General features: G+C 50.2%; 1 protein-coding gene across 1 annotated transcript in view; it reads left to right on the top strand.

The window, feature by feature from the left end:
- Positions 1-13,948, top strand: part of Ttll9 (tubulin tyrosine ligase like 9) — a 45,836-nt gene that overhangs the window by 9,500 nt on the left and 22,388 nt on the right. Inside the window, exons 4-5 of the mRNA XM_047540869.1 lie at positions 3,755-3,866; positions 4,792-4,977. Of these exons, the coding sequence (XP_047396825.1) occupies positions 3,755-3,866; positions 4,792-4,977 (298 nt within the window). The remainder of the gene's footprint in view (positions 1-3,754; positions 3,867-4,791; positions 4,978-13,948) is intronic.

Genomic DNA, 13,948 nt, shown 5'->3' with positions numbered 1-13,948 from the left:
AAATTTGTAGCCATCCAAGTCAGTGTGAAATGATACCTCATTTTGATTTTCTTTTCCCTGATCGTGAATGATACTTAATATATTTTCCTTTGCTTGTTGGCCATTTGTAACTCTTTGGAGAAATGACTATTAAAATCTATTGCACATTTAAAAATCTTTTTTAAATGTATTTTTAGTTGTAGGTGGACACAATACCTTTATTTTATTATTTATTTATATGTGGTGCTGAGGATCGAACCCAGGGCCTCACACACGCTAGGCAAGCGCTCTACCGCGGAGCCGCAACCCCAGCCCCAGTTCTTTGCCTTTTTATTATTGGGTTGTAAGTTTTCTTTATACCCTTATCAGACATGAAATTTACAAATATTTCCCCCATTTTGTGGGCTTTCTTCACAGAGACTTTTGAGGCACAAAACTAATTTTTGATGAAGTCTAATTTATCTATTTTTTTTCTTTTGTTACTAGTGCTGAGTTTCATATTTAAGAAATCATTGCCTGATCCAAGATCACAATTTTTTTATGCCTGTGTTTTCTTCTAAGAGTTTTATACTTTGAACTCTTACAGGTTTTGGATTTGATTTTGCATATGGTATGAAATCCAACTTTAATATTTTCAATGTCATTTTTTAAAAAAAATATTTTTCAGTTGTCAATGGACCTTTGTTCTATTTATATGCAGTGATGAGGATCAAACCCCAGTGCCTCACACATGCTAGGCAAGCGCTCTACCACTGAGTCACAGCTCCGGCCCTTCAATGTCATTTTTAAACTTTTTATTTGAAATAATTTTAAACTTAAAATTTCAAAATACAGTGGTCCCTGGGTGACCCTGGGGGACTGATCTCAGGACAGAGCGCCTTCTCTTAGCAGCTTCACCTGGCTTCCCCTATTCGCTGCTCATGTCGTCAAAGTGTGTTTGTCAAAGCCTGAAATTCACACTGACACTATTAAGTAAACAACAGGCATCATTTGAATTTCACCAGTTTTTTCCATTAATGTTCTTCCTCTGCTTCAGAATCGATTCCAGAATCCCGCCTTGCATTTAATTGACCTTTATGACCACAAATATGCCCTTGACACATTCAAGGAGGACTCTTTATTTTGCAGAATGTCCCGGAATTGGGATTTGTCTGATGTCTTCTCATCACGAGGCCGTGCATTCTGGCAAGAATGCCACAAGAGTGAGGGGTGCCCTGGCCTGTGAACCCTCTGGGGGTTCATGGTACCGGTGTGTCCTACACTGGCGTCACCTGGATCACTAAGTGTTGGCGAGGTTTCTCCAGTGAAAATTAGCTGGCTAACGTTTGTGTAATTACTGTGTATCTCGTAGGCAGGTACTTTGACACTGCAAATAGTCTGGCCCCAACGAACCTTCACACAGTGGTCTTCGCATCCTTTGGAGGTTCGTGCATAAATCTGTTATTATTACAAAATTACAAAATGGTCACTCCCTCGCGGGGTCACCCCTTTTACATCTATCAGGTAGCGTCCCTCTGTAAAGAAACAGTTTTCTTCTCCTGCTCTTACTTATTTAGTATTGGTCTGGCTCATTGATGTCCATCATCTTGACCACAAGTGTCCACTCTTTGATTCTCCAGTAGGGAAACGGGACCCAGAGAAGAGGGCAAGGTCACACAGGAGTCATTGCCTGTGGCAGGACCAGGATGGGGGTCGTCACTCCTGCGTGATCTGGCTCTGCGCCAGCATCAGAGTGGAGAGGGACAGGGAGCTGGATGAGCCCCGGCCAGCCAGCCTGGAATGGGGCTCTCTGGTGACCCAGGGTTTGGAGGACAGATGGCCATGTCCCCAGGGGGTTTCCATCCACTACCAAACATTGCTCACGACTGCTGTGTGTGCGGCAGCAGCCTGAGGGCGGGTTTGGAGAAGGACCAGGCCCCAGGTTTTCATTCATGACTCAGAACAAAACTGGAAAAGAGGTGATTCCTGCCTCACGTGGCTCCATCGCCGCCGCCACCTGTGCGCCACCTGTGCAGGCATGTGGTGTTTGCTCAGGATGGTCTGGAGCTGACTCACTCCCTTTACTTAAAACAAGGAACGTTCATATTGCTATGATAATATCTGTGGGCTTATGGGTTTTGTCTTGCTATTTTTTTTATGTTTTCCCCCAGTTAACATTGAAACAGGGACATGGCTGCTAAACTCCCGACCCTGGCCCTGGGGTTGAACTCTGGGGCACTCGACCACCGAGCCACCTACCCAGCCCTTTTTATATTTTATTTAGAGACGGGGTCTCACTGAGTTGCTCAGAGTCTCCATAAGTTGCTGAGGCTGACTGTGAACACACAATCCTCCTGCCTCAGCCTCCCGAGAGGCGGATGACGGGTATGTGCCACCCTGCCTGGCTCATGTTGGCATCTTTAGAAATGCAGTCCATCACAGGGCTGTCCCACACTCGGTCATGATCAAGCCAAAATCATCTGTCACCCTGAGGTAGCTAACTCTTTGTTGCTCAGTTTTTGCCTCAAACTTTCCCAAGATATTTTTTTAAAACTCAGTCCATTTGTCCATAGTAGGAAAAACAAAACAAAACAAAACAAAACAAAAACCAGCAGGGGAGCAACCAAACACCTCTTCATTTGAAAATGGATATATTGTGGTATGTTCACTCAGTGAAATGGAACATGGGATTTAATGACTGAATTAGACCATGTGTATCAAATGGATACGTTTGTGCAAAAGAAACGAGTTGTGAGGAGTCAGATTGGAGTGGTTCAAGCCAGAGCTTGGACTCTGGAGCCCAGCAGCCTCGGTTCAGTGAGTTCCTTAACCTCTCTGGGCCTGCCTCAGTTCCCTCATCTGTAAAATGGGCATAATAACAGAACCTAGAGTTGCTATGAGGACCCATTGAGTTAATATTTGCAAAGTACTTAGAACAGTGCCTGGCAGGGGGTGAGCCATAAGCATTAGCAAGGAGGAAGTGGAAAAACGTGCCACACCATGCCACGTGCCCTGTATGGACACATACATCTGTTCAGAGTAAAGCCATCAAGAGGCTGAGGAGGCACCAAACTCGGGCTGATGGCTTCCTCTGGGCAGAAAGAGGAGGCAGGCTCAGTTAGGGATACCCAGGGCCTTCAGTCACATCTACTTACGGGAAGTGGAACAATCATGGCGGGGCTGTTTTATCCCCGGGCGCATCTTTTGGAGCACCCAAGCTCCGGGCACCCTGGCTCTAGTCCTGGATTGGCCGATCCCTTGGTTCCCTGTCCCTCTCTGGCACAGTGGTGAAGAATGGGGTCAGAATGTGGAGTCTGGCGGAGCCGGGTGTGAGTCCTGGGGGTGCAGTGTCCTTGCTGAACAAGGCCATCCTGTCCTGGGGCTGTGGGATGGTCCTTGTCACCTCTTGGGGCCACTCTGAGGTTTAGTGAGAGGGGACTCTGTGACGGGAAGGACTTTCATTCAATATGTGGGCTGCGGAGGGAAGCGCAGTTGCCTCCAGGGCCTAGGCAGGGGCGTGGACAGGTGTGGCATGTGCCAAGGGCCTGGTGTGGACTGGGATCTGGACGGGCACGCCCCGGCTAAAGCTGCGGCCACTGGGCACCTGCGCTCAGTGCGGCCACATCTGTTAAGGTTCAGGGAAGGCACAACCTGCAGACGGTGGTGCCCACGGCCTCAGAAAGACTCCCGGTGGACACGCTGCCCTGCGCCCTTCCCTGGGCCCCTCAGGTCCCAGGGTCCCAGACCCCAGCAGTGCTGAGGTCCTCAGATCATGACCTTTGTCCCTTCCCCCCAGTGAAGGGGAGTGGGACTTCTACTGGTGTGACGTCAGCTGGCTGCGGGAGAACTTTGACCACACCTACATGGACGAGCACGTGAGGATCTGTCACTTTCGGAATCACTATGAGGTGAGCAGGGCAGGCCAGAAGGGACCCAACCCACCAACTCAAGTTACTGGGTGTGGTGACAAGGAGGAGCTGGTTTGGGAGGTACAAGGACCAGGACCAGGACAGAAAAGTATAAGGGGATGGCGGGCACAAGTCAGGCGGGGGACATGTGGCCTAGAGTGCTGACCAGCTAATGGTCTGAGGTTGTGCAGATCTAAAGCCTGAGGAGCAGCCTGTCTGGGGATGTGGATTTAAGGACACAGGCTACAAGGGGCAGGTTGGTTTTGGGGTGCAAGGAGCAGGAGGCTTGGAGGACTTCAGGGTGGAGCCAAGCTAAGAAGTTTGGGGTCTAGAGATAGAAGGAGATCTGGAGGGAACCCGGCGTCAGACAGATCTGGAGGAACCAGTGTTGGGAGATTTAAAATGTTAGTGTAACTGGGCACGGTCGTGCACACATGTAATCCTAGAGACTTGGGGAGGCTGAGGCAGGAGGATCACAAGTTCAAGGCCAGCCTCAGCAATTTAGGCCCGAAGCAGCTAAGCAAGACCCTGTCACAAAATTAAAAAAAAAAAAAAAATAGAAAGGGCCTGGGATGTGGCTCAGTGGTTGCTCACCCCTGGATTCAATCCCCAGTACCAAAAATAAATAAAAAATAAAATTCAGTGTAGCTTGATGGTTAATGAATACAAATTTCAGGGTCAGAAAAGGCCAGATCGAATGCTGGATGTGCCACCTGTTGGTTGGCTAGCCCCGGACAACCGACCTCACTGTGCCCCGCCTGGGTTTCCCTGCCTGTGACTGGGTAACCACAGACCAGCAGCCTCTGTCTGAGTCGCTCTGACTGTTCCTACTATTTTGTGGGCCAGAGAGAGGAGGCTGGGGGTGTGCTGGGTGGCAGGGCTGGGGTCAGGGGCTGGAGGCTCACCCGTCCACCCTGCTGCCCAGCTGACCCGCAAGAACTATATGGTCAAGAACCTGAAGCGATTTCGGAAACAACTGGAGCGGGACGCGGGAAAGCTGGAGGCTGCCAAGTGCGACTTCTTCCCCAAGACCTTCGAGATGCCCTGCGAGTACCACCTGTTTGTGGAGGAGTTTCGCAAAAACCCAGGGATCACCTGGATCATGAAGCCGGTGAGCAGGGGCCTGGGGGAGGGAGACAGCAGGGATCCTGGGAAGCCCGGGGGACCCAAGCAGGGTGCTCTGGCTGCCTGGGTGCTCTGCGAGAAGCACAGACTGCCTTCCCTGAAGGGCCGTGTGAGTTCCTTTTCTTTACAGTGTGTGGTTCTTTGCAGTGTGTGGACCCAGCACACAGTAGGTGCTCATTTAATATTGTTGGTTTTTTAAAAATTCATTTTTATTGTAAACAAATGGGATACATCTTGTTTCTCTGTTTGTACCTGAAGTAGAGGCATACCATTTGTGTAATCATACATTTACCTAGGGTAATAGTTTTTGATTCATTCTGTTATTCTTTTTCTCCCCAATAAATATTGTTGAATGCGCAAGTGATTACTGGGATGAGGCAGGGAATCTGGAGCTCTTCTTCCTGACATGAAAGAAAACAGTGGGTGGACCTGCCCAGTGATTTACTGCCCCTCTGCCTGGGGGTGGGGCATCACCCCATTTTAAAGATGGAGAGCCCAAGGCCTGTTTATTCAAGCATCCCACAAATGCTCACTGAGCCCTTGCCAAGTGCCAGGCACAGACCTAGGCCCGGGGAATCCAACTCTCTGCAAGTCACATGTGGTCTCTGCTCCCTTTGAGGATGGACAGTAAGCCAACCAAGGACACATGTGTTGTGTGGTTACAGGTGTGCTGAGTGTCATTAAGGAGAATGGTGTCAGGAGAGGGTACAGGGGTGGGGACCTCCCCAGACAGGCAAGCTACTCAAAAGAAGTGAGAGATTGAGATCTGAGGCTAAATCCTTGGCTCAAATACTAACCATGCCACTTAATACTGTGTGACCTTGGGCAGATTACTCGACTTTGCTGTGCCCCAGTTCCCCACCTGCAAAGTGGGAAGAACTGTGGTACCTATTGCACAGTACTGTGTACTAGACAAATTAACACAGGTGACGCACTTAACAAGTGCTCTGTACATGACAGTCATTATGATGATTATGGGAATTAGTACTGATCTCAGTCCTGAAGGATGCCCGAGTTACCCTGGAGAAAGGCAGAGGTAGGGAAGAGCATTCAGGCAGAGGGAACTGCATGTGCGAAGGCCTTGCTCTGGATAGCCCTTCCAGGGTCAAGAAATGGAGCGGAGGGCAAGATGCCGCTCAGCCCTTCCTTGTGCCAGGGCACCAGGACTACCCTCTCAGCCACATGCCACCTGTGTTAGTCAGCTTTTCCCTGCTGTGACCAAATTACCTGATAGAACTTGAAGGAAAAAAGGTTTATTATGGCCCGTGGGTTCAGAGCTTTCCGTCCATGGTCAGCGGCTCTATCACTCTGGGCTTGAGGTGAGGCAGAATCAGAATATCACTTGACCAGGTGCAGTAGGGTACACCTGTAATTCCAGCAGCACTGCAGGCTGAGGCAGGAGGATCTCAAGTTTAAGGCCAGTCTCAGAAACTTAGCAAGACCCTTCCTCAAAATTAAAAAAAAATTTTTTTTTAAAGATCTGGGAATGTGGCTTGGTGGCATAGTTCTCCTGCAACTGCATAACAAAAGAAAATTATGTGGAAGGATGTGGCAGAGGGAAGCTACTTAGCTCATGGCCGTCAGGAAGGGGAAAGGAGAGAGAAGTGAGAGGCCAGGAACAGGGCTGTCCCCCAGGGCAGGCCTCCTGACCCACTTCCTTCAACCTGCCTACAGTTACCACCACCTCTCAGATGATTAATCCATCAAATAGATTAATCCACTGATGGGGTCAGAACCCTCATGACCCACCTCTGGACATTGCTGCAGAGCTTTTGGGGGACGTTCCAGATCCAAACCATAACACCACCATAGCCTCAAAGGGCATCAGCCCTTGGAGAAAGTGCCAAGTCGCAGGAAAGGAGCTGGGTGTGAGGGAGGAGGGAGCAGCCCTTCCTGTGGAGCCGAAGAGGCAGGCCCAGTGTTGGCTGGCGTGAACTGAGTCACCTGGCATGGGGACCAGTGCAGGGCCAGGAGAAGAAGCAAGGAATGCCCCAGTGGGGTCCCAGCCTGGATGTACCCAGACTTCCCAGTTCTTTCCCTGGTCCGTTCACCAGTTCTGTTTCCCAGGAAGGTACAGTGAGGAGGCTGGGGCTGAGCTGGATGCGGTGGTGCATGCCTGTAATCCCAGAGGCTCGGGAGGCTGAGACAGAAGGATCGCCAGTTCAAAGCCAGCCTCAGCAAAAGCAAGCGCTAAGTAACTTAGTGAGACCCTGTCTCTAAATAAAATACAAATTAGGGCTGGAGATGTGGCTCAGTGAGTTCGATCCTCTGTGCCAAAAAAAAAAAAAAAAAAAAAAAAAAAGGCTGGGTTTGGAGCAGTAGGCATTAGGCAGATGAACACTGTGACCCACCAGGGGCGGATTCCAGCTCCCAGCATTATCTCTTAGACAAATGATAATTTGAGCTAATTGGGAATGAGCAATTGCGTGTTAGGTTGATTCCCTTCCCGGCCCACGGCCTTTGTTAGCGGCAGACACAAGACAGCTGTAATTAAGGGGCGGCATCTTGGCTGTGTGTCTTCTACTCTGAAGCGCTGAGGCGCACTGCCTGTGGGCGTGGCGGCAGGGGCGGGGAGCGGTGCAGCTTGTAGGCGTGGCCTGGCAGAGGGTTGTTGCTGGTGGGCGTGGCCTGGGGAAGGCGGTGCTGTTAGTGGGCGTGGGGGAGCGGTACGGCTTGTGGGCGTGGCCGGGGGTGAGCAGTGCGGCTAGTGGGCGTGCCCTGGGACCTGATTCTGCATCCACCCGGTTTGGGCAGGTTACTCAGTCCCTGCAAGTCCACTTCCTCATTTGTAAACAAGGACTGAGCAGACTCGCCTTACAGGGTAGAGAATTCGATGAAGCTACACGTGCTATATTCATGCGTCGTGCAAGTTCTATCTAGGGCTTGGCGTTAGATGCCCAATAATTGTCTCACTTCACTTGTTCTTTCCAAGAGTCCAGGAAACACCCCTCTTTACCCTGCCCCTGGGGAGCACTAGGGCAGTGTTTCTTATAATGTTCCCACGCATCCTGTGGGGTTCTGGCTAAGATGCAGAGCCGAACTCAGCAGATTGGGTTGGGGCCTAGAGGCTGCGCCCAGGGGATGCCGTCACTGCTGGTCCCCAAGCGAGACTTTGAGTGGCGAGGTTGGAAAGCAGCAGTTCCCAAACTGTGAACGTCAGATTCTCTGGCAGAGCCTGGTTCAGCGCACCCACCGGAGTGTCCGACTCCCAAGGCCTGGGCAGACCTGCGAGCAGTTGTGCTGTCCTGACTGGTTTCCAGAGTATCATCCAGCACTGTCCAGAGAAACCTAAGCCTGGGTGTGTGCGCTGTGCGCGCACTTAAGGAGTTGACTTCTGCAATATTGTGGGGGCCACAGTCCAAATCTACAGTCCAGGCCAGCAGACCGGGAACTCGGGATTTCTATGTTACAGTCTTGGGCAGAATCCTTTCTTTCCCACGGAGCCTCCATGTTTGCTCCTAAGCCCTCACCAGTTGGCTGAGCCCCACCCACATTGAGAGCATTATCCTTACTTGGAGTTACTAATTATAGATGTTACTCACATCTACAAAGGACCTTCAGAGCAACACCTAGACAAGTGTTTGACCAAACGACTGGGCAGCAGAGCCTCACCTGGCTGATGAGTAAGATGAAGGTCGCTCCAGGCATGAGGGTACCACTGCTGCGCTGCGGCTGCACTTTGTGAACCGGGACCTGGAGTGTTAGTCCCGGGATCTGTTGTTTGCATACCACTGGGAGGAAGGGAATATTAAAAGGTAGAACAGGGCTTTAAACGTGGGAAATAGCTGTCCCCTGAGTCTCCCCACTCTTCCCATAAGGCCTGTCACTGTGACCTGGTTGGTGCTTGTCCACCTGCAGGCAGTTCTCCTGGCCAGTCCCTAGCAACCCGATCCTTCCATTTCCCCTCTGCAGTTTCCCTGGAGCCTGTGAGGCTTCATTTTCCTCTGTAGTGGTGGCAAAAGAGCCAGGGAGGGTCAGCTGGATCAGAGAGAGGAGGCAGCGTTGTCCCCCAGTGCCACTCTGCTGGGACCCTCTTCCCACAGGGCTGGAGCCCAGACCACTCCCAGCTGTCAGTCTTGGAGAGCACAAACATCCATTAACATCCAGTTCCCAGTAGGAACTGGGGCGTGCCTTAGTGGTAAAGCTCTTGCCAAGCGTGCGCAAGCCCAGGGGTTCGATCCCTAGCACAGGAAGGAAAAATGTCGAGGCTAGTGTATAAAGCACATGGATGCACATCCTTTTTCCCATCTGAGCATTCTGCCCTCCCTGCAGCTTGGGCCTGCTGGGGTGTGGGAGGTGGCAGACACAGACCACATGGGCCACTCTCCCTCCTCCTGCCTCCCTGTGATGCTGGGTGGTCAGGGACCCACCTATCCATCAGTCTCTGTGTCCACCAAGCTGTTCTAACCCCTGGCACAGGGCCACAGGTATCGTTGGTGACCCTGGGCTCAACCCACCCGTGGGAAGAGCCACGTTTTAACATTCGGTACACAGTGTGCACCAAACAGCACATCTCGAACTGCCTCGCCAAAACTGTCTCAGAGCTAGGATGCTTTATCAGCAAATAATAGAAAACCCAACTATTGTGGCTTACTGGAACAAGAGGGTAGGTCTTCTGAACTGTCTTAACACTATGGACCTTTCGACGCTTGGTGAAATATAACAACAGTGTTCTTACTTAAAATCACGATATTGAGGGGCTGGGGCTGTGGCTCAGTGGTAGAGCGCTTGCCTAGCACATGTGAGGCACTGGGTTCAACCCTCAGCACCACATAAAAATAAATAAATAAAATAAAGGTGGGTTGGGGAGATAGCTCAGTCGATAGAGTGCTTGCCTTGCAAGCACAGGGCCCTGGGTTTGATCCCCAGCAACGCAAAAAATAAAATAAAATAAAAAGGTATTGCATCCATCTACAACTAAAAAAAAAAAAAAAAAAAAAAATCACTATTGAGATCTGATCAACATAAAATCTGCACATATTTGATGTGTACAATTTAATGAGCTTTCACTAAGTATATACAGTATATATCCATGGAAGACTAGTGAGTTTTCTGTTTTGTTTTTCTCATTTGCTTTGTTTTTGCGGTACTGGGGATGGAACCCAGGTGCTCTACCACTGAGCTACATCCCCAGACCTTTCAATTTCTTATTTTGAGACAGGGTCTCCCTAAGTTGCCCAGGCTGACCTTGAACATGGGACCCTTCTGCCTCAGCCTCCCCGCGTGACTGGGATTACAGGCATAGTCAAAGCATATTTGATTACAAAATAAAACAACTATGTTGTAACTAGTTTTCACCTGGGTTAGTTGGGGGTCCCTCAAGGGATAGAGTCCAAGACAAGACTCCACATGCCAGAGTTTTGCCTCTGAGAGAAAATGGGGAGGGAGCTGGGAGAGGAGGGGGAGCTGTGGGACCTCATAGAGGGAGGGAAAGAGGGAAAGAGGGATGGGGGGAGGTTGGGTAGGACTTCCTGTTGCAGAGCAGTCTGAGGGAAGTCCAGCCAGGCCTGGGGAGGCTTCCTGCGGTGAGAGGAGTCCCCTGTGCCTCAAGAACCGGCCAGTCTTGTACCCCCCACCCCTCAGAGGCTCAGTGGGGAGCAGCCCTGGCAAGCAGTCCAGGGTTCAGGCGTCTTAGCAGGCAGCAGCTGGCACTTTCCAGCCTTGCTCTCCTGCAGCTGGAGGCCCATGAGGATTCTCAGGGCAGCCGCACACATTATTAAACAATCCTCTGAGCTCTGGAACCTGTGTGCTTGTCATTAACTATCCAAGAGTCTAACAGCAGCCCTCTCGCCACCATCATTTCAAAACCCCAGGCCCATAAACAGTACTTTGAGGATCTGCAACAATTGTAATGTAACATGTAAAATAGCTGTGATTTCTTCTGATGGCACAATCACGGGCAGGGCTGACGGTCCTACGATGCGGTCCTACCATGCGTTGACTGCAGTCAACAGGGACTGTAAAACATAGGGCGGGGTGAAAATGAAGGTGGTGTTTATTCTCTTTCAAGTTTATAGACGCAGGGGAATTTCCTCTAATGAAGAATGGCCGGACAGAGGATGGTTTATTGGGTAGCTCTACAACCCCATCAATTCCTAGCCCATCAGGGGGACTGCACCTCTCCAACACAATGTGGTTGCCACGGCTCCAGCTTCACCTCCTTACACCTCTGTGTGCCACGGGAATAAAGGAATGCCCTAGCCTTGCGTCACTTTTAAAGAAGTCACAAACTTTTCCCAGAAGTCTCTGCAGTGGACTTCCCCTGTAGCAGAGGAGACTCAGCTTCTCCCAGTGGGCCCCTCATGTGACCTGGGCTTCCTCACAGCTTGGTTTCTGGGCACCCAACAGGGCTGGGTTGCCTGAACCAGTCCCACGGCAGTAGCATGGGACCACCATGTGGGCTCAGATCTCCCCAGAGGGCTGGGTAACCAGAAGAAGTTGATCCAAATGTGGTTCTTGGTAAGGAGACAAAGACTGTGAATGGCCACATTTGGTACAAAATCAGAGTTATGGTTCATTCTAATAATCCATTCAAATGTTTTCCAATCACAGATGTACCTTTTGATACAGAAATGTTTTCCTCTCAAGTTATCAAGTATGGTAAATATTCCCAGAAGTAAGCTCATGCTTACCATATGATTCTGTGTATCCCATGGCACTCTGCAAAGAGGTGCATGAGCCCCAGACTTGCGTAGCACAGATTTAACTATCCTGGATGTACCACCTGCTGGCTGGATGACTGGGCAATATGCTTGGCCTCTCTGTTCCCTGGTTTCCTTGGCTGAAAATGGGAGTAATATCAATGCCCATGCCACAGAGGCCTGGCAGAGAGTACACTGATGAGTATTAGCCATGGATATTGCCACTGTAATGAACCTGGTTACCTACTGCTGAATGCCCTGAAACAATACTAACCTCTCGTTTTTAGCTCATGAGCCTCCAGCCAGGGCAGTGCTTGACAGGGAGAGCCCGTCCCTGTGCCAGCATCCTCTGGGGCAGCTCCTCTGAGGCTGGAGGATGCTTCCAAGCTGGCCCCACTCTCTGGGTTGGCAAGATGGTGCTGGCTGCTGGCTGGGAGCTCAGCCAGGGGAAGGGCTGGAAGACTCGGCTCCTCCCTGTGGGCCCCTCACGTGACCAGGGCTTCCTCACAGCACGGCGTCTGGGCTTGCAACAGGGCGGAAGCCACGTTGCCTTTCCTGATCCGTCACTGGAAGTCAAGGGGACTTGAGTCCCCCACTCAAGGGGCGGGGCCTTGACTCAACCTCTTGGTGGGGTTCTGGAGAACATATGGGACTGGGGATGTCGTGATTGGTTTTGGAAACTACCATCTGCCAGAGCTATGGGTGACTTCCAGTCCTAGCAGCCCTGATATATGACTGTGGGACGCTTACTTTTCATTTTTAGGATTATTCCCTTAGGGGGGCATCTCTTAGAACAGGTTTGCCAGGTTACTAACAATGATTTAAACGATAACGACATTTCATTATCTCTCACCTAACAAGAGGGCCGGAGGTTGGTGATTCCAGGTGGCGGAATGTGCTTGAGGATGCCATGAAGGCCCCAGGCGCCTTTTCCCTGTCCACTCTGCTTCCCCCGTGTTGGCTTCGAGTCATCAGATTTCACCTCATGGATATGCGATGGCTGCTGTGACTGCAGATCACCTCCTTAGAAAGTAGCAACAGAGAAGGAAGGGCCATTTGTTTCTTCCTGTCTCTTCTCTTCTCCTCTCTTCTCTCTCTCTCTCTCTCTCTCTCTCTCTCTTGCTCCTTTTTTTTTTTTTTTTTGGTACCAGGGATTGAACCCAGGGGCAGTTAACCACTGAGCCACAGCCACAGCCCTTTTATTTTTATTTTTTATTTTGAGACAGGGTCTCGTACTAAGTTGCTGAGGCTGGCCTCAAACTTTCAATCCTCCTGCCTCAGCCTCTGGAGTAGCTGGGATTACAGGCATGCACCACTGCACCTGGCCCCTCCCTCTCTCCTTTTATCTTTAACACAGAGGAAAATCTTCCCAGAATTGCTAAGAAGATGTCTCCTTAGTTCTCATTAAGCCACTGGCTCACGTGGTTTCTGCTAATTGCAAGGGAAGCTGGGAAAACCAGTATGTAGCCTTTGTGACCCCATCATGGAGAGAGGGGCTTTGCCAGCACGAAAAGAGAGGAAGGAGAACAGCTTCAGGGGTGACCATGGGTTCTCAAACCAAAGGGTACCAGCCTTAAAAGACACTTTACAAGTATATATTTTTAGTTGTAGATGGACACATCCCTTTATTTTATTTATATTTGAGTGGTGCTGAGGATTGAATCCAGTGCCTCACACATGCTAGGCAAGCGCTCTCCCACTGAGCCACAACCCAGCTCCTAAAGGACACTTTTTAGTTGAAGGAAAACATTTAAAAGTGCCCAAGTTATAGGGGTCTGGTATGAATTTTCACAAAATTAACACATCCAAGTAACCAGCACGCAGATCAGAAATGAAAAACTACCAACTCCTCAGCACCTCCCCTTGGACCTCTGCCATTCACAACCCCCTGAGCCACTAACAGCACAGATTTGTTTTCTGATTTTGTAATTGATATCGTTGGAATATGGCTATTTCCACGCTGTGTCTAGTTCTTTCCCTCAACAGTAATGTGATTCATCCTACTGGTGTGAGTGACGTAAATTGCCAACTCTCATTGCTGTATACTATTCCACTGAGTAAGTACTTCCAAGGTGGAATCTACAGTGGGTAGCGCTGCTGGCAGGGAACAGACAGTGAGGACGGTGGGAGCACAAGGTCAAGGGAATCATTCTATAAAACAGGCCCGCTGTGCTGACCCCTGCATGCTTTTTTTTTTTTTCCCCAAGAAGCAATTTACCTGCAGCCCTGCCTGGCTTAAGTGGACAGGTGATGTCACATTCCTCAGCAAACTACCAGCTCACTGCAGGAGAAACCCAGGCCCCAAATAATGCTGCT

Source organism: Sciurus carolinensis, chromosome 2, assembly GCF_902686445.1.
Source record: "Sciurus carolinensis chromosome 2, mSciCar1.2, whole genome shotgun sequence".
In the NCBI taxonomy this organism is placed as follows: Eukaryota; Metazoa; Chordata; class Mammalia; order Rodentia; family Sciuridae; genus Sciurus; species Sciurus carolinensis.
The sequence above is the reverse complement of the archived record's forward strand: the minus strand, read 5'-3'. Positions and strand labels throughout refer to the sequence as shown.